Source organism: Gouania willdenowi, chromosome 20 (assembly GCF_900634775.1).
Source record: "Gouania willdenowi chromosome 20, fGouWil2.1, whole genome shotgun sequence".
Lineage (NCBI taxonomy): Eukaryota > Metazoa > Chordata > Actinopteri > Blenniiformes > Gobiesocidae > Gouania > Gouania willdenowi.
The window spans coordinates 28,521,158-28,542,411 of record NC_041063.1 but is presented as its reverse complement, the minus strand read 5'-3'; the positions used below and the strand labels follow the sequence as shown (position 1 = coordinate 28,542,411).

The window sequence follows — 21,254 nt, the reverse complement described above, 5'->3', positions numbered from 1 at the left end:
CCCATTAATTGACTAAAGTAATTGATAATAAAAAATGTTTTACATATCCAAAATGAAAAAAAAACATGAATTCTGTAACATTGCAATATGTTTATTGCTCTTCAATTCAAAATTACAAAATAAAGTTCAAGTTAGTATTTAAAGTACAAATTAATGCATTCAGTCAGAGGTAGCAATAAAATAAACTTCCCTTTTAGTGTGTGTGTGTGTGTGTGTGTGTGTGTGTGTGTGTGTGTGTGTGTGTGTGTGTGTGTGTGTGTGTGTGTGTGTGTGTGTGTGTGTGTGTGTGTGTGTGTGTGTGTGTGTGTGTGTGTGTGTGTGTGTGTGTGTGTGTGTGTGTGTGTGTGGTCCTTCAGGAAATTTAAGGGAAAAATAAAAGGTCAGAATACAAAGGAAAAATTCCAATAGATGTCTATATGTACAGCAAACATACAGTGGGAACGGAAAGTATTCAGACTCCTTTACAATTTCCATCATTATCATTATTGCACTGTGTGGCTGGTGAGAAACTTTTGATTTCAGTTTTTTAATTTGTAAAAGAACCATTTTATACATCTATACATCTATATCTTCTACAGTGAGTACAGAAAGTATTCAGACCCCTTTAAATGTTTCACTCTTTGTTTTATTGCAGACCTTTGCTAAAATAAAAAAGTTTTTTTATTTCTCATTAATGCACACTCAGCACCACATATTTACAGAAAAAACAGAAACGTAGAAATGTTTGCAAATGTAATAAAAAGAAAAGCTGAAATGTCACATGGTCATAAGTATTCAGACCCTTTGCTCAGTATTGAGTAGAAACATCTTCTGAGCTCGTACAGCCATGAGTCTTCTTGGGACTGATGCAACAAGTTTTTCACACCAGGATTTGGGGATACTCTGCCATTCTTCCTGTAGATCTTCTCCAGTTCTGTCAGGTTGGATGGTGAATGTTGGTGGACAGATATTTTCAGGTCTCTCCAGAGATGATCAGTTGGGTTTAGGTCAGGGCTCTGGTTGGACCAGTCAACACTGGTCACAGAGTTGTTCTGAAGCCACTCCTTTGTTATTGTAGCTGTGTGCTTAGGGTCATTGTCTTGTTGGAAGGTGAACCTTCAGCCCAGTCTGAGGTCCTGAGAACTCTGGAAGAGGTTTTCTTCCAGGATATCTCTGTACTTGGTCACATTCATCTTTCCTTCAATTGCAACCAGTCGTCCTGTTCCTGCAGCTGAAAAACACCCTTATAGCATGATGCTACCACCACCATGTTTCACTGTTGGGATTGTATAGGACAGGTGATGAGCAGTGCCTGTTTTCTCCACACACTCCCAGGTGTTTCTACTCAATACAGAACAAAGGGTCTGAATACTTATGACCCTTTTTCTTTTTTAATACATTTGCAAAAAACTCTAAATTTTTGTTTTTTTCTGTCAATATGTGGTGCTGAGTGTACATTAATGAGAAATAAAATGAACTTTTTAGATTTTAGCAAATGTCTGCAATGAAACAGAGTGAAACTTTTAAAAGGCTCTGAATACTTTCTGTACCCACTGTATGTTGTTTAATTTACAAATCAGGACAGACTGCTAGGCTATCACAGTGGTATGTAAATATGTTCTCTCATCACGTGTGTGCGCGCATGCGGCTGCCGCTGATGTCACGGCGGGTGTTTCCTCCTTGTCCCTTTGAAGCTCTGCCGTCCGGTCAAATCCAGGATAGACGAGGGTTACGGGGAACAGCAACCTTCAACAAATGAGCGCGTGTCTACACTGTCTTGCACTTTTGAAACTCGGAGGAGATACTCGCGTTAGTTATTCTCCGGCACCACCATCTTTGTTTTGGTTTGATTTGGCTTGTTTCCATGGTGATGGAGGGTTGTGATTGGTCAGTGAGACGGTGGTTGTTTGTGCAGCGTCAGCGGCTCCGTCAGCTCATCCTCAGGCAGCAGCAGAAGAAGGCTTCTCAGCCCCCGCCCCCCTACCCTGGCATGATGCAGACTCCTCCCACAGAGGCTCCGCCCACCCTCACCGTTTGTACGCCGATGTTGAGGTGAGACCCTCAGACCTGCTCCCTGAATCCATCTTGATCCCTGACTGACTCTTTCTCTGCCTCAGGCCTGCTGCTCCTCCTGTAGCCCCCCCAGTCTTGCAGGAGCCCTCCCAGTCCTCCCAGTGCCCCCCTCCCTCACCCAGTGTTGGGGGCGGAGTCAGAAGGCTGACTGGTACATGTCCTCAGACTCTCATTGTGACAGGTGAGCTCTTTACCTTCAATTTTTTCTTATCAGTTACTACATAACATGATCACCAATTGCACTAGAACACCTACTGGTATGACTCATTGGTCCACAGGTCCACCCCCACCATTCCTGCCCCGCCCCCCTCTCCTCCAGCAACACAGCATCATGGGAAAGCCGTACATCGAGCTGAGGCACCGGCTGAGGCCCCCCCTCCCTCTAAACCGGCCCGGCCTGCAGGGGGCGCTGCTGGATCAGCTGGAGGAGCAGCTGGAGGACTCTGCTGTCAAGGACCTGGAGGACGTGGAGGTCAAGGACCTGGTAGACCTCAACCTGAACCTGGACCCTGAGGATGGTTAGTGCTTTTATTTTGAAGGACTTCACTAAGCTTTAATGTGCTTGCTAAACTTTGAGCTAATCTGGTAGAAATGTATCACTGAATTAATACTCATCACACAAAGTCATTAGCTTAGCCTGTTAGCGCTAACATAGAGAGAGTTTAGAATCTTTAGAAGGACCATGTGCATTAAACCTTTAGCTAACGACTCTTTGTAGTCGTGTGTTAACGTGTTTATGTTGAAGGAATAAACAGTGGTCAGGTAAAGATCTGGGTCCTAAGCTCTTCCATGTATGAGTGTGTTTGTTACTGACCTGGTTTTGGTTCTGTGGTAGGTAAAGATCTGGATCTGGGTCCTAATGACCTCCACCTGGACGACTTTCTGCTGAGTGGAAAGTTTGACTTAATAGCGTACGCAGACCCAGAGCGGGACCTGGAGGAGAAGAGGGATCCGTTCTCCGACCACGGGGGTGACCTGCAGGATGGGGCGGAGCCCAGGGGCGGGGCCAGGAAGGCTGACGCCCACATCAAGGTAAGGTGTTTTCCTTACATGTGATCATGTTATCACATCCAATCTGTGTGTTTACAAACTCTAATAACATGCAATATCAGGCAGATCAATTGGAATTTAATCTTTAAAAACAAATGTTATGCATTATATTTGAATGGACTATATCCTTGATAGATTTAATCGACTAAAATCTTAATGTCATTTAGGCTACGTTCACTCTGCTAGCCTTAACTGTTTAAAATGTGACCTGTATCAGACCCCAGTGTGAACGGTTTGTGGCTCCAAACTAGAGGTCTACCGATATAGGATTTTCAAAGGCCGATGCAGATACCAATTTTTAAAAAAAAAATTTCTGCTGATGGCCGATACCTAAAGCTGATTTTGGGAGCCGATATACATATATATTTTTTTAAAGCACATTGATTGTAAAAGACAATTGAAACACTCATTAAAAATGTAATTAAACACACCAATAGAACTTGAAATATACTGTACACAACCAAGTAAAACAAAAATCCTTATCCTGTTAATGATATAATAGGATAACTGTGGATCTGTTGTGGAGGGTGGTGTATCGTGGCGCCATGCGGGCCTGTTCTGGTGCGGGTGCAGGATTCTCTCCTGCTCGGCCGGTTGCAGCAGGGCGGCCCACTTGGGACATAGCCCGTTGGGATTTTCTCTACTTAATGATGACTGTCTTCACTGTGTTCCATGTTATATTTAATTCATTAGAAAGTCTTTTATACCTTCACCTGACTGATATCAGTGAACAATGAGATCCTCTGATGCTTTAGAAGTTCTCTGAGGACTATGGATTGCTCTCGGAAATGTGGCTACAAAAATGTGAGGAAAAGCTTCTAGAACATCTGAACTTTATTTGTGGTTAATCAGAGACACTTTAAATGGTGTCAGGTGTGTGCTGACTCCATTTAACATGATCCCCTCCCCCAGTTATAAGACGGTGTGCACACTTTTGCAACCTCATTCTCAATTTTTTATTTTAAATTCACCTCCCTGAAAGGCTTCAGTTTGTTTTTCAATTGCATTGTACAGGTTATAGGGTGGTAGGTGTTGGCAGGGGGGCCTTGGGGTTGGGGTCGGTGGCGGGGTGCGCTGAGTCCTCGGCTCCTTGGGGCTGTGGGGGGGTGGACTGGGGAACCTTGGCCCCCACTCTTTCTGCTAGCCTGGCTGTATTTTCAGGTCCAGGGCAGAGCTTGGGTTTACAGTAGTGGTTCTTACACATACACTGGTCTATGATACACTGACATGTCTTAGACTGTAGGTAAAACTGGGCTTAACTTTAGACACGTTGATCGTAAATACCTGTTCTAGGTTTTACCACTCACTCCTTCCCTCTGTCCACAGACACCACCATTATACCTAAGCTTCACACTGGTCACCAGACTGGTTTGATTACACAATAAAATCAATTAATTTATTTAATTGCAATAACAAAACATACATTGCTGTCTATAGAAGATTTCAGTTCTTGTAATGTTGACCTTTGACATCGTGTGCAGACAAAGACAAAAAAAAAGAATTAGATCAAGTCGTGCAGTGTGAACGTAGCCTCACTTGACTAAAATTTGTCTTTAGCTGAAATTTGGACTGAAACTAAATTAATGTTTTCTGCTTTAATCAGACTTTTTATGTCCCGCCTTTCTCTCTCTCTCCTGCAGGGGGACGACTTTAGCTCCTCCTCAAAGTCCAATGAACAGGCTCTGCCACCAGGGCTGACTGCCACAGGCCCTGCCCCCCTGACCTCAGGTAACCCCACCACTGTTTACAATGCACTAGGGTTTTATTGTCACATGACCACAGTAAAGGCTGTGATCAACTGTACCTCCCTAAAGGTCCTCAAAGGTCCCTACAGCTGGTTAGGGCTCTGTAACGTTCAGGTGTTTACAGCTCCTGTCATGATGAATGACCTTGTTTTGAACCTCTTCTTCTCCATCAGCTCCTCCATCTGTCCTCCAGCAGAGAGCCTTTGGACCTCCACATCCAGGACCCTCCACCCTAAATCAGAACCAGAGCCAGAGCCGACACCTGCTGCTGGAGGAGCAGCCTCTGTTGCTGCAGGACCTTCTGGATCAGGAGCGTCAGGAGCAGCAGCAGCAGAAACACATGCAGGCTCTGATCGGACCTGAGCCGGGTAAGACCCAGAGCCAGGACCTGAACCCTCAGCCTGTGCGTCCTGCAGACTTTGACTCCATCTCAGACCCCATCATGAAGGCCAAGATTGTGGCCCTGCAGGGCATCAACAAGGTGATGATTCAGGGCAACCCCATCATCAACAGGTAAGACCCCGCCCCCTGACCCCCCCGCCACTGACCTCTGACCTCTGCCTGACTCCTCCTCTCCTGTCTCAGGTTCCAGCAGCTCCCTGAAGCTCCTCCTCCTCCTCCTGCTCCTCCTCAGCCCGCTCTACTGATGTCACAGGTGGCTCCTCTTCCTGAGGAACACGGAGATCATGCAAACCCCCGCTGGAGCTCACTGTGTGTGTCTGTGTCCCAGGAGAAGAAGGTCAACCCTCCCCTGGTCAGACCCAGTCCTCCCAGCTTCAGCCAAGGCTTCATCAGTGAGTCTCCTCCCCCTGTGTGTGTGTGTGTGTGTGTGTGTGTGTGTGTGTGCGTGTGCGTGTGCGTGTGCGTGTGCGTGCGCGTGCGCGTGCGCGTGTGCGCGTGCGTAAATAAACTTTATGTATATAGTGTTTTTCACAGACAGAGGTCACACAGAGCTTTACAGTGAACACAATAAAATACAAACAATAAGATGAACAATCATAAAGCAGATCTATTGGCTCTAAAAAGCCTGTTTAATAAAGAAGTCTTTAGCTGGTTTTTAAAAGTCTCCACAAAGTCAATGGAGTGAAAGGACTGAGGAAGTTCATTCCAGAGATGAAGAAGCACAACAGCTTTAAAGACCTGTCTCCTCTGGTTTTACTACAGGTTCCAGGAACCATTAGCAGGTTTTGACCTGAGGACCTCAGACTCTGAGCTGTAGTGTAGAGCTGGATCAGATCTCTGATATCATCTGGAGCCTGTCCATGAAGCTCCATGAAAGTCAGGACCAGAATTTTAAAGTTCACTCTGAAGGCAACAGGAAGTCCATGGAGATACTTCAGACCAGCAGTAATATGGTCTGTGCTGATGGTGGGGGTCAGAGTTTAGAACATACTGTATTTAATTTAAACAACTGTTTAATATTCAACTAGTCATTATTGAAACAATGAATCGACTCATCGGGCGATAAATCGTATAATTATTTGCTCTATGTTGCTACAATCTTTTAAATTTAGCTTGGGGGAGGTAAACTTTTTTATTGTTTCAAGGGTGAAATGCTCCCAGACTAGAGATGGGTGATATAGACTAAAAATGTATTTTTGGTATTTATCACGATAACGATAAAAATGACAATAAATAAAAACAATAAATAAATGAACTAGAACTACAAGCAGTTATGAAAGGGGGCCAAGCCTTCCCGCACCACTCGGCCCCCAGGTTTTGTGGAGCCCATGGAAGTACGTCAATAAGGATGATGGACTAGTGGCGAGCGTCAGGACACAGGCCAACATGTTATTTGCTGTAAACAGGTGGATATGAAGTTTTGGAAGATGTGATTTAAAATGTGAAAGTTAAAGTCCAAAATGTGTTAGCACCCATTATAGCGCCACCTATAGGTGCACTTTTTGGTATGTACCCTGTAAATTTCACAGCCCTCAACATAATACTTCAGCTGAAATAAATGTTTATTTATAATTTATGTTGTAATAAGGCACGCCCACTTTGACCAATCACGATTAACTTCAAGATACAAGGAGTGACCCAAGGTCATACCCACCAAATTTGGTAAAAAATGTTCTTGCCTTTTAAGAGATATACGTTTCCCATATTTGCAGCGCCCCCTACAGGCATAAATTATTCAAATTTCTCTGGTACCCACAGTCACATGTCAACCAAAGATCTTAGATTTGCTGCTGTTAGCATTTATTTTGACAGAGATATGCAACAGTTCATATTTTTATGGCTAGCTAGAAAACTTTACTTTGTGCATATTTTGCCTGAACAAAATTCTTTACTGAATTTTAAATCAGGTCCAACTGAAGACTTTACGTGCCAAGTTTCTGATTGGACAAAACCCCAAGGAGGAGTTTGAAAAAGTACACTGTAAAATATAATAAGTTGACTTTACTTAAAAAAAATATGCAAACTTGCTGCCTTAAAAAAGTAATTTCTGTTAATAAATGAATTAGATTTGATTAACTTAACTTTTGTGAGTTTGCAGCACTTAAATTAACCTAAATAATTGAATTACAGTAACTTGTTTATTTTAAGTTTGCAGCACTCAAATGAACTTAAATACATTAGATTGCAATAACTTATTTATTGTGAGATTTCACTACTCAAGTGATAGCTTAGTTCGCTTTAGTTTTCTAAAACAATTCTACAATAGAATAGAACAGGATATAAAAACACATTAACAGTAATGACCCCCAAAAACACAATGAATGAAAAAAACTCAATGAATTAAAATGTATTTTAAAATGCTCAACAATGCATTAAACAGGACACATTAGCACTAGACAAGCTGAAGACTGTTCTGTTAAAGGGATCCTCCACTGTTTTTATAAATGTGGCCTAAAACCTATAAAATGTCCTTATTGATGTTTTAGATCAACCCAAAGCAGCACAAGTTGTTATTTTAACTGAAAAAGCTGTTAAATGATCCTGAATAATTCACTCCAATAGAACACAATGAGCTAACCGTGGCTAACACGTCATCAATCACGTGATTTCAAGATGGCGGCGCACGGGTCGTAAAATGGTAAAGTAGTCTCATTTTTAAAAGTTAATAAAACAAATATAGTACAAAATAATGTTTTGTTAGACATAGATCTATTAATAAGGACATTTTAAAGATCTTTTTAATGCTCAGTATGAAATGATCAATCAGCATTTTGATTACAAACATACTATTCTAAATGGTACATTTTAGAATGATCAGTTTTTACAGTAATGTAAGAAAACAACTATTTTTAAGCCGAACAAGTCAGTTTTGAGTATGTACTACATTATTTTAATTAAACATTAGCAATTAAAAACTGTTACTGACCTGGCAACATGTTCAAGTTTTGGACAAAAAAACCATTAAAGAAATAAGCTCCCTCTATAAAAATGCACAATATAAAACAATCATGTTGCTGAAATAATTACAAGAAACAATGTTTTCAGAGCAAATCTCAGAGAATCTTTATAAAATAATCACTGTTACTGAAGTAGCTCAGGGTTATGTTTGGTGTCTATACATAGTATAAGTAACAACATGAAACAAACAAAAATCAGCTCAGATTTATCTGATAATAGTGATCAACACTGGTTTCATTGTTTACACAACATGGATAAAATAAATAACTCTTGTTCAAACACTACAAAAACATTTGAAATTCAAATTTCAGTTGAACATTATACCCAGAACAGTCAACAATTCAAATTAGAAATTTTGAATAGAAATAAGAACAATATTCTGACACTGTATCAACTGGCCTACGTCAGCAGTTTGTTTTTAAAACCAAGCAGTTTTAGAGGGAGGGGTTTGTTTCCCAATCCAATCATGACTGCTTGAATGAACTTGAGCATGCTTGCTATGCATTGTGGGTAATCTACGTGAAGGACATATGAGGCAGCCTGCCTGGAAAAGTCTCCAACATTGTCCATGACAGTATTTCACTCAATGACGATGGGCTGGAGCTGCATTGCATTCAGAGGCTGAGCATCGTCATGACAACAGTCAGCACCCCAACTGTCACTGAGGTCACTTCCTTTTCTTTCACTGTACCCTGTAAAAGAAGCACACAACTATCTTTTGAATCTGGCCTTCTTTTGGTGCAACGCCAAATTAATTCACTTTGTATTTTAATTTTGGAAAAGTTTTTCAGAGTGAAAAATGACAATTTACATCCTCATTTCAGGGTTCCCACACTTTTTTTTTTTACAATGTTTTTTCAAAACTTTTCCAAAATATATGCAATGTACACACAAGTGTGGATTAAAATAGGCTATATTTCCAAAACACGTAACTTTTCCATGTATTTCATGACCGTGGGGACCTGTTAGATTCTGATCATTTATGACCAGAATCCACCTGATTCTGATCAACTGAAAATAATGACATTTTAAATATAGTAAATATGATTTGACAATCAATTGAATGTTTCTTCTTTCAATACGTTACTTACATAAGTGTTGTAGACGTCACTGGAGTCATCACAGAGTAGAATATGAAGATCTTTGAGGACAACAGAGCAAAGTGCTGGAGACTAAAAATACACAGAACAGACATAAATTAAGAACTTTGTTGTGTATTTACTCTAATAGTGAAGGCTTATATTAGGTACAGGGCTTTCATTTTATTAGTATAATTGGTAATATCTAAATATCTCATTTTACACATCCCACCTTCCCTGTAAACATTTTTATTGTGTTAATACAAACTCAACATTTGAATTAAATTACAAATGAAAAGCCCCGGTTCATGCATTACGCAGAAAAATCACTCACTTGAAATATACAAACAACCATATTGTTGGCTTGGGCGATAATGCCGTATACCGCAGTGTCATAAAAATACCACGGTATCAGATTCGATACTGCCATTTCAAACAATAAAAAATAAATATTTTAAAATTAAAAATGCAATGAGGTTCTGTTTGCCAAGTCACCAAACTTTCTGAACTTCACACAGGCAAAACGGTCGGCCGCCTATTAGACAGAAAACTTAAGCCTCTATAAACAAAAACAACACGTGTGTCAGAAAAATTTATTTACCAAAAGAAATACTCCAGAAATGTGATTTATAATCATTAGAAATCACCCATAAACACAATGATAGTGGAAACGTTTGTGTCGTTGCATGTATGAGCGCTGAGTGCGTTCAAGTGTGTGCGCTTTTTGCCGTGGCGACAGTTTCTGTGATTACTAACTGTAGGGCTAGGCGAAATCATGATTATTCAAACAACTATTTGTTAGGCAAAATTTTTTTTATTTTTTGTCCAAAATGACGTAAAATATATACTTTAAAAGTAAATAAAATCCTTCAAACGTTAAAATCAAGAATGTTCACTTTTGCACAAAACAAAAACACTTATTGCACGTTATGTCCTATATCAAATAACTCAAAGTTAGTATTAATAATCATTTTTACTCGCCCCTGCTGTTCAATATAAGTATTGAACCTTTAGCACAGTTAATTAGAGACGACAATGATATCCAGCGATTTTCAATAAATGGTCAACAACATAAGTTATCGATTTATGCTGATGACATACTATTATATATCTCCAATCCAACAGCAACAATTCCCCATCTTAAGGACCTAATCAGTAATTATGGTTATCTTTCTGGCTATAAAGTCAATATTGATAAAACACTGGCAATGGATATTGTAGGAAATATATCACAAACCGTTAAAGACCAGAGTGGCTTTAAATGGCCTAAAGACGGTATTAAATACTTGGGCATTCAAATTCCTCCATCACTAATTGATCTGTATAATACAAACTACAAGGTGATAATAGGGAAAATTAAAAAAGACCTGGAACGATGGACAGCCCTGCCTCTATCTCTCTTAGGTCGAATAGAAAGTATTCGTATGAATGTGCTACCACGACTCTTATACCTCTTTCAAATGCTGCCGATAAATATTCCAAATTCTGCTTTTGATGAGGTAGACAAGATGTTTTCCAAATTTATATGGCAATGCAAACGACCTAAAAGTATCAAAATCTCGAGGGGGACTTGCTGTCCCTAATCTTAAACACTATTTTTGGGCAGCTCAAATGAGACCTCTGATTGTGTGGATGCAGGACTTGTCTGATACCCGTTGGCTCGATATTGAAAAAAGTTTGTGTAGCAGACCGTTAGAGGCTCTCCCTTTCTCTGACATTCCATTCAAAGATATTCGTATGGGTGAATGGACCATGATTACACTAAAGATCTGGCGTAAAATAAAGCAGTCGTTTGGCTTGCCAAAAGAAATTTCAGCCCTTTCTGATGTTTCTTCCCTCCAAGGCTTTGCCCCGTCTACCATCGATAGGGGCTTTAAAACTTGGTCAACTTCTGGTCTTAGCAAACTCCATCATCTTGTGCATAATGGTTGTTTGAAGTCATTTGAACAATTAAGGGGTCAGTTTCGGCTTCCCTCCTCGGATTTCTTTCGATATCTACAATTAAGAAGCTTTTTGACAAAACATAAAGAATGGATAAAAGTGTTAGAACCATCACCTGTTGAGGCTATTCTTATAAAAATACAACAAGGTAATCAACCTCTAAAGACTATCAATCATTTTTACAAGGCATTTCTAAATTTGAATACAAACAATATGTCTAATATAAGGATAAAGTGGGAGGCTGAGATTGGCACTGAAATTACTGAGGAGAGGTGGGATGAAATCTGCTCTGAAGCACACCTGGTGACCAACTCCAGTTCATGGAGAGAGTTTAAATGGAAAATAATAACAAGATACTTCAGGACACCAGAAATAACTTCAAAAATGAATCCAGTAAATCCTGATACTTGGCGAAATTGTAGTACTGATCTTGGGAGTCATACTCATATTTTTTGGGCTTGTCCAAAGATTAGTCCTTTTTGGAATAATGTCTTCACTGCCCTCAACACAGTATTCGGTCAACCATTTGCTAAAGAGCCACAAGTGGTTTTTTTAGGTACAATTCCTGATGGGTTTGTAGGAAATAGCAGAAAATATCTGCTAAGAATTCTGCTGACAGCTGCACTCAAATGTATCACCATCAAGTGGTTGCAGTCTGACCTACCTACTTATTCTAATTGGATTAAGAAAGTGAGAGAAATTTATCAGATGGAAGAAATTACTTATTCTCTGAGGCTTCAGAAAGAGTTGTTCATTAAAAGATGGAGTCCCATGATGGATTTGTTATCTTAAAAAGATGAGCATAGTGTGGATGTTTGTTTTTGTTTTGTCTTTGTTGTTATGTTCTGGTATATATGTATTTTGTCTGATTATTTGTACAATAGTTTCTGTATAGTATTGGCATGCACTTACAGTATATAGTGTGATAAATGTGATTGTACAATGTTATAAATCTTAATAAAAATTAAGTTCTAAAAAAAAAAAATAATCATTTTTACTCACGTGTGCCACACTTTATTCTTGGTAGATATCCTAAAACATCAAAGTTTGTTTTATTTAGCAAATTAAAAATATGTTTAATTTAAAAATAATAATTGTTTTTTTCTCGATTATGTTATTTTTATAATCGTTGAGTTTAATGATTGAAATCATGATCAAATTTCTATTAATTGCACAGCCCTACTAGAAAGAATGCTGAACAGATGATTGATTTCAAACAGCTCCAAATGTACAACCAGACCTTGACTCTTGACTGTTAGACTATGTTTGAAGTGGTGAAATAACTTGATTAATGTATTTTCAAATAGCTTCAAATGATCAGTGCAGGTTGATCAAACGAGGAAGTAGTATATACGGAGAAAATCACTGACACATACGTGCTCAGAGCAGCCGTGCACATCTAATGAAGTCATGTACTGGACTAAATAAGTCAATGCTGAAGAGAAAGAAACAAGTCTGAACATTTGAGCTCCATTTTCATGTACATTTATTGTTCTCCACATGCATGCAGACTTTTTTTCTTCTCTCCTTCACGCACCGTGCGCACATTCAGACTTCACTTGGTTTGGCTTCTTTTTACTGAACGCTACGTTTCTAGCGTCTCACATTAGTTTGTACACCTGTTACCACCGCTGTGTAAATTCTACTGCCCCTTCACTATGATTTCAAACTAGCATAAACTTCTCCTGCTTCCCAATAGAATTACTAGCGTTGTCTCTCAACATAGTGACTTTAAATTAAAAATGCCATATATCGCCAAAAACAGAGTAACTTACCATAAACTGTAGTTTTAATTTGTTTCTAAGAGTGTTTAAGTTACTGTCACAGTCAAATAGCATGTTTGTAAGCAGTGATATTTGAATATTATTTAATTCACAGTCCTCTCTGGCATACAGTACTATACATAACAAAACAAACAACTGTATGGTTAACAAAAGAGTAAAATATGTACTTACCAAATCAGTGTGTGAAACACAAGTAATTCAAGTGGTGCTGAAAAAATCACCGTCTGAGCATCCATGAGTTGGTTACGTGCATGTGTGGGAATGTTCCAGTTTCAGGAAGCGCAAAGTAGACGAGGCAGATGTGCACATGTCTGAAAGAACGCCTGAAGGACACTGGGTACAACAAATTATTTTTTCTAATTTGATTTAACTAGGATACATAAAGTTAAGCAAGTTCTCTAACTCCAAATTACTACTTACTTATTTAAAAGTAGTGTTCATAGCAAGTTGATGAAAACTGAGTTTGGTTCGGTTATTATATGTAATTCATTTGAATGTTAGCATTTACAGTGTAGGTTTTTGATGTGTAGTGATTTATAAAGGGCAATATGCCTAAGGGAGTGGGCGTGGCCTATGTCAGGAAATGTGACTATGTAGGGAACATGTGGATATGAAGTTTATGAAGATGTGAATTAAAATGTGAAAGTTAGAGGCAAAAATGTGTTTGCAAATATACATTTTTGGTATGGGTGGTCTGTGTGGTCTTCTATATCTACCAGTGATGTGCCGTCGGGGTAGGCAAGGCAGGCAGTGCCTACCCAAGGGTGAATTAATATTTTGATTATTTATAATGATTTGTAATAATATTATAATTACAAATTATTTTTCCATTTCCATCATCCTACAGTACCTATAAGTTTGAAAGTGTCAGCATTTTGTGCGTTTCATAGCCCAAATTACTAAACAGCGCTATTTCCTGGAACAGCTGCACAGTCTCACTCCGCTGTAAGGCAGAGGGAGGTCACGCCTCCTCCCAAAGGCATGTTGCTCCTCTGCATCTGTTCCCATTGCGTGTTTTTATGTGTTAGCACATGCTCAGTCAGTTCCCCAAGATGACAACAATTTACGTCCAAAGGCAGCGTAGAGAGCTGCCTTTGGACGTAACCGTGCTATGCTAAATGCTATACATACGTTCACAGTGCATTAGTGAATCGATGCCATGTGACCGCTGCTGCTACGTTCTCTAGCTAGTGGGCGGGATAACACTACAGTCAGGATGACAGCGCTAGAGACGATAAAGAAACTTTCTTTTGAGGAAAAACAACATCTTTTAAAAGATGGAGACCAACACCTGAGCTAGCAGACCTTCAGCAAAGCTAAGGTCAGAACATTGTTGGTTCTTTCTACAGTGAATGGAACAAAAGGAAGGATTGACTTTGTGGATGCTCCTCACTGAGGATGTTCTGAGTTGTTGTTGTTGTCATTTTCTCCATGTTTCTGTGTTTCCAACACAAACAACAGATGTGCTGTCGTGTCATGAGATATATGTTGTTGGGAGAGTATGGAGGTTATATTAAATAATTGTTTATGTTTCTTTAATGGTGTTTATGATGTTGGTTTTGTTAGATGATAAATACTTGTTCATGTGGATCTTGTTGGGTTTTTTCTTTCTTATTATGAATTTTATATTTTGCTAACTGCGTTGAGATGACTTTGTTGGAAATTGGTTTATACAAATAAAATTGATTTGAAATGAATTAACACTTGCCAGCAGAAACACCCTGTAAATTTTACAGCCCTCAATATAATTCAGCTGAAATAAATGTTTGTTTATTTATATGTTATGATGTAATAAGCCATGTCCACTTTAACCAATTGTTAAAAACTTTGAGATATGACCTCAGGAGCGACCCAAGGTCATACCCACCAAATTTGGTAAAAATCAGTCTTGCCATTTAAGAGATATAAATATCCCTTATTTGTAGCATTTATTTAGACTTAGTTATGCACCAGTTTGCCTTTTTATAGCTAGCTAGAAAACTTTACTTGTTAATAAGTTGCGCATATTTTGCCCCAACAAAATTATTCGCAGAACTCTAGATCAGGTCCAACTGAAGACTCTACGTGCCAAGTTTCAACGTTGATTGGACCAAACACCAAGGCGGAGTTTGAAAACGTAGGTTTTCCAGTTTTCGCTATTATCCTCCGACAAAAAGTTTAGGCGGAAATAGGCGTGGCCTAGCCCAGCTGATTCAGTGCTGTTCAGGGAATCTGTGGATATGAAGTTTTTGAATGTGCAACATACGGTGTGGGAGTTATAGGCCATAACTAGGCCAAAATTTGTGACCTTGGTTATAGCGCCACCTGCTGGCAGACATATGTGAGTTTTTGCATCAAAGGTAAGCTGGGGGTTCTGGACCCACCCTCCAAAGGGCACCGCCCTCCCTTGCACAGTTTATTCTGCAGCACCATTTTTACCAACGGAACAATAAAAGGTAACTATAATAATAATCCTAACGATTACAATAGGTTTCCTAGCACTGCTGGTTTTTGTCAATAATGTCGACTAATCGTTGCACCCTTAACTGTCGGCTCCTTCTTATTTAGGCAGGTGAACAGGCTGTTACAGTAATCCAACCGCAACGACATAAAAGCATGAATAATAGTCTCTAGCTCTTTAATAATCAGTGTGTGCGTGTGTTCTCCTCAGATGAGTCAGAGCGGGGTCAGTACGAGGACTGGCTGGGGGAGACTCAGCAGCTTCTACAGATGCAGCAGCGCCTCCTGGAGGACCAGATGATGAGCTGTAGGAAGTCTAGGAAGTCTCTGTGTGCCAAACAGAGGACGGCTAAGAAGGCGGGGCGGACCTTCAGCACGCAGGACACTACCCAGCTGCAATACATCAGCCAGCAGCAGGGGGCACTGCAGAGACAGCTGGAGCAGGTACCCCCCCCCCACTACACTCAGTCCAGCAGGCTGTTTACATGTTGTTGTTTACAGATCAAGAAGCAGCAGAAGGACCACTCAGAGCTCATCAAGGACTATCGGACCAATCGGCAGCAGATGCTAATGACCCGCCCCTCAGCTCAGATACAGAGCTTTACCTCAGCAGACTCTGCACCGCCTCAGGTAAACAACAACAACAACAACAACAGATATGCACAAACAGTGGGCGTGGCTTAACAAGGAGGCTGTGTGCTTTGCAGGTGAAGTTTGATGACAACAACCCGTTCAGTGAAGGTTTCCAGGAGAGAGAGCGCCGTGAGCGTCTCAGAGAGCAGCAAGAACGCCAGCGGCTGCAGCTGATGCAGGAGGTGAGCTCACTGCTGCTCCTTCAAAATAAGACCACCACAATTAATTCAGTTCATCCAACCATTAATCAAATGAACTCGCGATGTGCGTGTGCTTGTTTTTCTCATCTCCACCTCCAAACGGGCTGGATGACATCACTCTCTGTTCCATCTGATCGTAGCGTACGCTCACATCATTTATAAATACTGAAGCACATGTCTGAGTGTGAGGACGACCCTTTGTTTCTGTGGGAGGTGGGGCTGTAACGTATATTTAGCTTTTACAAAGAAGGATGGAAATTAGCGACGTGGCTTTAAATGTGTCCTGGAAGGCCTGGACGTCAATGACACTAACACACTTGGTATTGCTCCTTGGTTAATCCTGTTAGAAAGAGGGTCTTTAGGTTAAAGTTCAGCTTGGATTGGTTTGGTTTGGTTCCCTACACACTAGACCAAGCTGAATATATTCTTGGTTGATATTAAAGCTGCAGATTTTCAACTCTATCTTCATGTAAACCACATGTGTCAAACTCAAGGCCCGGGGGCCGAATTCGGGTCTTTAGAGCGTCCAATTTGGCCCGGAGCAGAAAGCAAAAAACTCAGAGAAACCATGAATCATTGTGTAAATTACCAACTAATTCAGTTGTAGATGTATACAGATTCAATGATACTCCACAATATTAGCAGGCAGTCGATTTAATTCTCAAAATGTTAAAAGAACTCAAAAATTTTCCCAAATCCTGCAGATTTCTTCAAATTATTCCTCAATATGTCCCCAATCAGAAAAACATGGGTCACAAAATCAAATGTAAATTGAGCATCCTGCAGGGACTGATGATGACCGAACTGATTGAGCAGTGATCCTCAGAGCAAATATAATATTAAACAAACGCCGTATATTGAAATAAGATTGTCTATTTTTAATAAAACCAGTTTGGTCTTCTGATGTGATTGTGGGAAGTATGTTTTCTAATCTGTGAGCTAAGATCTTGGCTTGGATTTTATTATTTGTATTTAAGAGAGAAATGGGTCTATAAGAGGCGTGGCCCAGTGTGTATTTTCCTTTCTTAGCTATGAGCGTTATACAAGCCTCATTAAACGATGGAGGGAGAAAGCCCTTTGTGTGGGATTCAGACACAACTGCAGATAGCTGTGTAGACAGTAGAGATGAGAATTTCTTGAAAAAATCAACTGGAAAGCCATCAGGGCCAGGACATTTACCAGACTGCATTAAAGAAATGACTAAGACGACTTCTGATTGGGTTATGGGCTCATCTAGTCTCCTACAGTCTGTAGAGAGTTTGGGAATTGAAAGATTTCTTAGGAAGTTGAAGGTAGCGTTATGGTTAACACCAGGCTCTGAGGAGTAGAGCTGTGAGTAGAAGTCTCTGAGCGAGTCATTTATTTTGAAATGGTCTAAAGTTGTGAGTCCATTGGACATCTGTATCTCTGGTATACTTCAACTCTGTTACCTTTGAGTTGGATGGCAAGTCATTTTTCAGGCTTGTCACCATTTAAGTAAAACATGGACTTATTTTTTAGAAGAACATTTTCAATAGAATGAGTTGTAAGAAGATCTAGTTTGGTTTGAAGTTCTACACGTGTTTTAAAGAGGTCTGGGTTTTTACTTAGGGCGTAGTGTTTATCGATGTCAGCCAGCTCAGAGTTGCCAATGCCTGCTTCTCTGTGGGTGTCCAGGCAGGGATATGGACAGAGTGATGGGAGCATGGTCAGAGATTATTAGACTTTCATAAGCACAGGAATGGACAAGCAGAAGAAGCTGAATATCGAGGAAAAAACAGTCAATCCTGGAATAGGTGTGATGGACATGCAACAAAAAAAAAAACAATATTCTCTGTCGTTAGGATGTAAAGAGTCACACATCACAGGTTCCATAGTTAGAGAGGAATGTCTGAATAATAGACTGATTTGCTAGTTGTAGTTTGTTTTATTTATTTATTTGAGCAACATAAAAAACAATAATAATACATAACATGTATTTAAAAGAGAAAAGTGCTCAAAAAGAAAAGGCAGAAGTTCAAGGAGCTTATAGGCACCTACCCCTCCTTCACAAAATAACATTTTAGACTTCACATTTGGTTTTTCATTGTGTAAGAAAACTATACAAACATATACAGTGCATATATACATATTATTGGTAGAGGATCAGATCAATCTAAAACTGGGTCAAACCAACAGTTGAAGTTAAGGTCTGGAAGCAGTGAAAACAGTTTCTCAAAAAAAGGACGCATCATCTGAATTAGGGCCATAGATATTTACAAAAACATTGTGTGTATTATATAGTTTTCCAGAGATGATCTCTTTTTCCAACCGAACTTGTCTGAGACTACATTATGAGGATGGAATGTGATATTTTGATTGAGTATTGATACCTCTCTGGCTTTGGCTTGAAAGGAGTGAAAATGTTGCCCCTCCAACACTACAAAAGTTGATCACTTACAGAGCTGTGAATGTGGGTTTCCTGAAGGAATGCTATTTCTGTCTTAAATTGTTTAAGGTGTGAGAAGATCCTTCTTTTTTTACAGGATGATTTAGGCCCCTGACGTTCCAACTTAGCAATTTTAGATGCCTATCCATATAGTTTGACAAAGAGAGTTGAAATGTATAAAAGGTAGACCATGAAGCAGTTTTGTGTTAAAGCTGTATAAGGCAAAAACTGGTTTTACGAGACTGATACAAAACGTTGTAGTGTAGGTGGCAAATGTATTACTGGCAGTGACTATACCCCTCCCCACCCCAAAAAAGAAGGTTGCTCATGGAAGAAAAAAAAGAAAAGCAGTGAGCTCTTAATGACCAACATCTAAACATCTTGCACCAACTAAAGAGTAAGTCCAGCAAAAGAGAAAAATTAAGGTGTACATATGCCCTTATAGAATTATAGCTGCTTCATTGTTCCACAGTAGTGGTGAAACATAAGAATAAAGTGAACAATCAGAACTACAGTGATAGGTAATTAAAATGTATACAAACTAGTGGATTCTGGACCACCATAGCTGAACTGAATGTTATGGTCAGCAGCGGGAACAGAACACTAGTCATGTGTGATAACACTGACATAAGAGAAGTACATATTAATATAATAAACAGACATATATTCCTGGTAGCTGACTTAGTTATAGACCGGTGTATTTGGCCATACATTAAATTTAAAAGCTCTCTTCAGGTTACCCAAGGACGCTGTACTGAACAAGATAAAAACAGATAAAAACTTTGTCTGAGACCAGTGGATGTGGACACACGGAAGTCTGCTACGTAGCTGTGCTTTCTGCTGGTGTTATGGTTCATGCAGTGACTGTTGGTTTGTGTTGCCTTCAGGTGGAGCGTCAGCACGTCCTGAAGCAGAGATTGGATCTGGAGCAGCAGAGTCTCCTGGGAGGAGCCACTCCGGCCCCACCCCCACCCAGGGTGGGACCCCCATGTGGTCCAGGTACTGGAGGGACTGTGGAGCCAGGTCCGTCCCTGTTTCCCTCTGAGGTTCCTCAGGAGTTCCTTCACAGACCCCCCCCCCAGCAGCAGGGTCTCCTTAAGAGTGTCCGGCCTCCTCCTGACCCCGCCCAGGCTCATGGCACTCTTCAAATGTGGAGAGCCAGGCCCCCCTCCCTCCAGTTTACTCAGGACGGTTACGCCCCTTCCCCTTGCATGCTCTATGCTGACGTCCTCAACGACAAACCAAAGAAAAGGATCCGCAGAGAGGGAGATGACCACTCAGGTGGGGGCGGAGTCAGGACGCCACTCTCTTCACACTCCGATGACATCACAGCCCCCCCCACTCCAGCTGTCTCAGACTCCTCCTCCACACCCACCCACCACAGCTTGGATCAATCTGATGTGGTCTTCCCCAAGAGCTCCGCCCACCCTGTGCTGGCTCCATCTTTTAAGGTTAAAAGTTGTTCTGATGGTCGCTGACGTAAGGTGTGTGTGATGTCATAATCTTGCCGAATCTGTTCTTCAGGAGGAGCGCGTGGAGGGCGTTGCCTGTGGAGGGGGTGGAGTCAGGATGGACTCCTCCCCCTCCTCTCCTCTAGAGGGCGACAGAGGTAAAGAACTTATGAGACAGCTGCTAAAGCACCGCATGGCCCCGCCCATTGCCAGCCGCCATCACTCATCAGAGAGCGTCCAATCAGAGGAGGAGGACGAGCACTCGGTGAGTGGTTACCATGGTGATTGGGAGAAGAGCAGAGGGATAGGAATGAAGTGTGTGTTGATGCAGGGGGCAACGGTGGGCGTGTCCATGCAGAAGAAGACAATAGTGAGCAGAACGGCTCCCAAACACAAGAGGAAGAGAAAGGAGGAGGAAGAGGAGGAGGAGGAGCTGAGAGCTCACCTCAGACAGGTAAGGTAACTATTCATTTTTACTCCTGGTCAGGTGTGAGCCCTGACCTGTGTGTGACCTCTGACCCCAGCTGTCGGTGCTGCCCTTGATGGAGCCCGTCCTGGAGGTGGACCTCCGTCTGTTCCCGCCTTACGGTTCCTCCCCCCTCGGCCTGGACTCCCTCCTCAGTGGCTCTTTTGGTAGTGCCACGCTGAGCGGAGCCACCGACTACTACTCCACACTCATCTACAAGGTGCTTATTCTGAAAACTCCCTCAGACTCTTATTCTGAAAAACCACACCAACAAAGCTTCAGTGTGACTGGTTTCAGACCAGTTACAGTTGTTTCCTTATCGATTAAAACAGTCATCTACAAGTGTTGGGTTGTAGTCGAGTATTCTATCGATTATTCTGGCAATTAATCAAAATTTTTTTTTTAATTTAATAGTAATACAAATAATAGAAGTCAGTTAAATGAACAACCAATTATATTCTTTTTAAGATAAACATTTTTCTTAACATAACTGGACTGGTAGCTGCTTCTTTAAAGAAAGAAAAGAGTGCATTTGGATTGGATTGAAAGTGGAGATCATCTTCAGGAATTCTTCATCGTCCAACATGTCTGTGAACTCAGCAGCATGACGGAGCGCTCTGTACCAAGCTGTTTAAAGTACCACTCTG

General features: G+C 40.7%; 1 protein-coding gene across 4 annotated transcripts in view; it reads left to right on the top strand.

The window, feature by feature from the left end:
• Positions 1 to 21,254, top strand: part of LOC114454075 (histone-lysine N-methyltransferase 2C-like) — a 62,917-nt gene that overhangs the window by 25,027 nt on the left and 16,636 nt on the right. For 3 of the 4 annotated variants that reach the window (XM_028434212.1, XM_028434210.1, XM_028434209.1), the window contains 14 exons: positions 1,895 to 2,031; positions 2,097 to 2,233; positions 2,331 to 2,570; positions 2,888 to 3,084; positions 4,743 to 4,830; positions 5,021 to 5,360; positions 5,433 to 5,641; positions 15,662 to 15,894; positions 15,952 to 16,080; positions 16,158 to 16,265; positions 19,578 to 20,141; positions 20,215 to 20,406; positions 20,473 to 20,595; positions 20,666 to 20,827. In XM_028434212.1, the coding sequence (XP_028290013.1) occupies positions 1,895 to 2,031; positions 2,097 to 2,233; positions 2,331 to 2,570; positions 2,888 to 3,084; positions 4,743 to 4,830; positions 5,021 to 5,360; positions 5,433 to 5,641; positions 15,662 to 15,894; positions 15,952 to 16,080; positions 16,158 to 16,265; positions 19,578 to 20,141; positions 20,215 to 20,406; positions 20,473 to 20,595; positions 20,666 to 20,827 (2,859 nt within the window). The remainder of the gene's footprint in view (positions 1 to 1,894; positions 2,032 to 2,096; positions 2,234 to 2,330; positions 2,571 to 2,887; positions 3,085 to 4,742; positions 4,831 to 5,020; positions 5,361 to 5,432; positions 5,642 to 15,661; positions 15,895 to 15,951; positions 16,081 to 16,157; positions 16,266 to 19,577; positions 20,142 to 20,214; positions 20,407 to 20,472; positions 20,596 to 20,665; positions 20,828 to 21,254) is intronic. The other variant, XM_028434211.1, reaches the window with a different exon arrangement.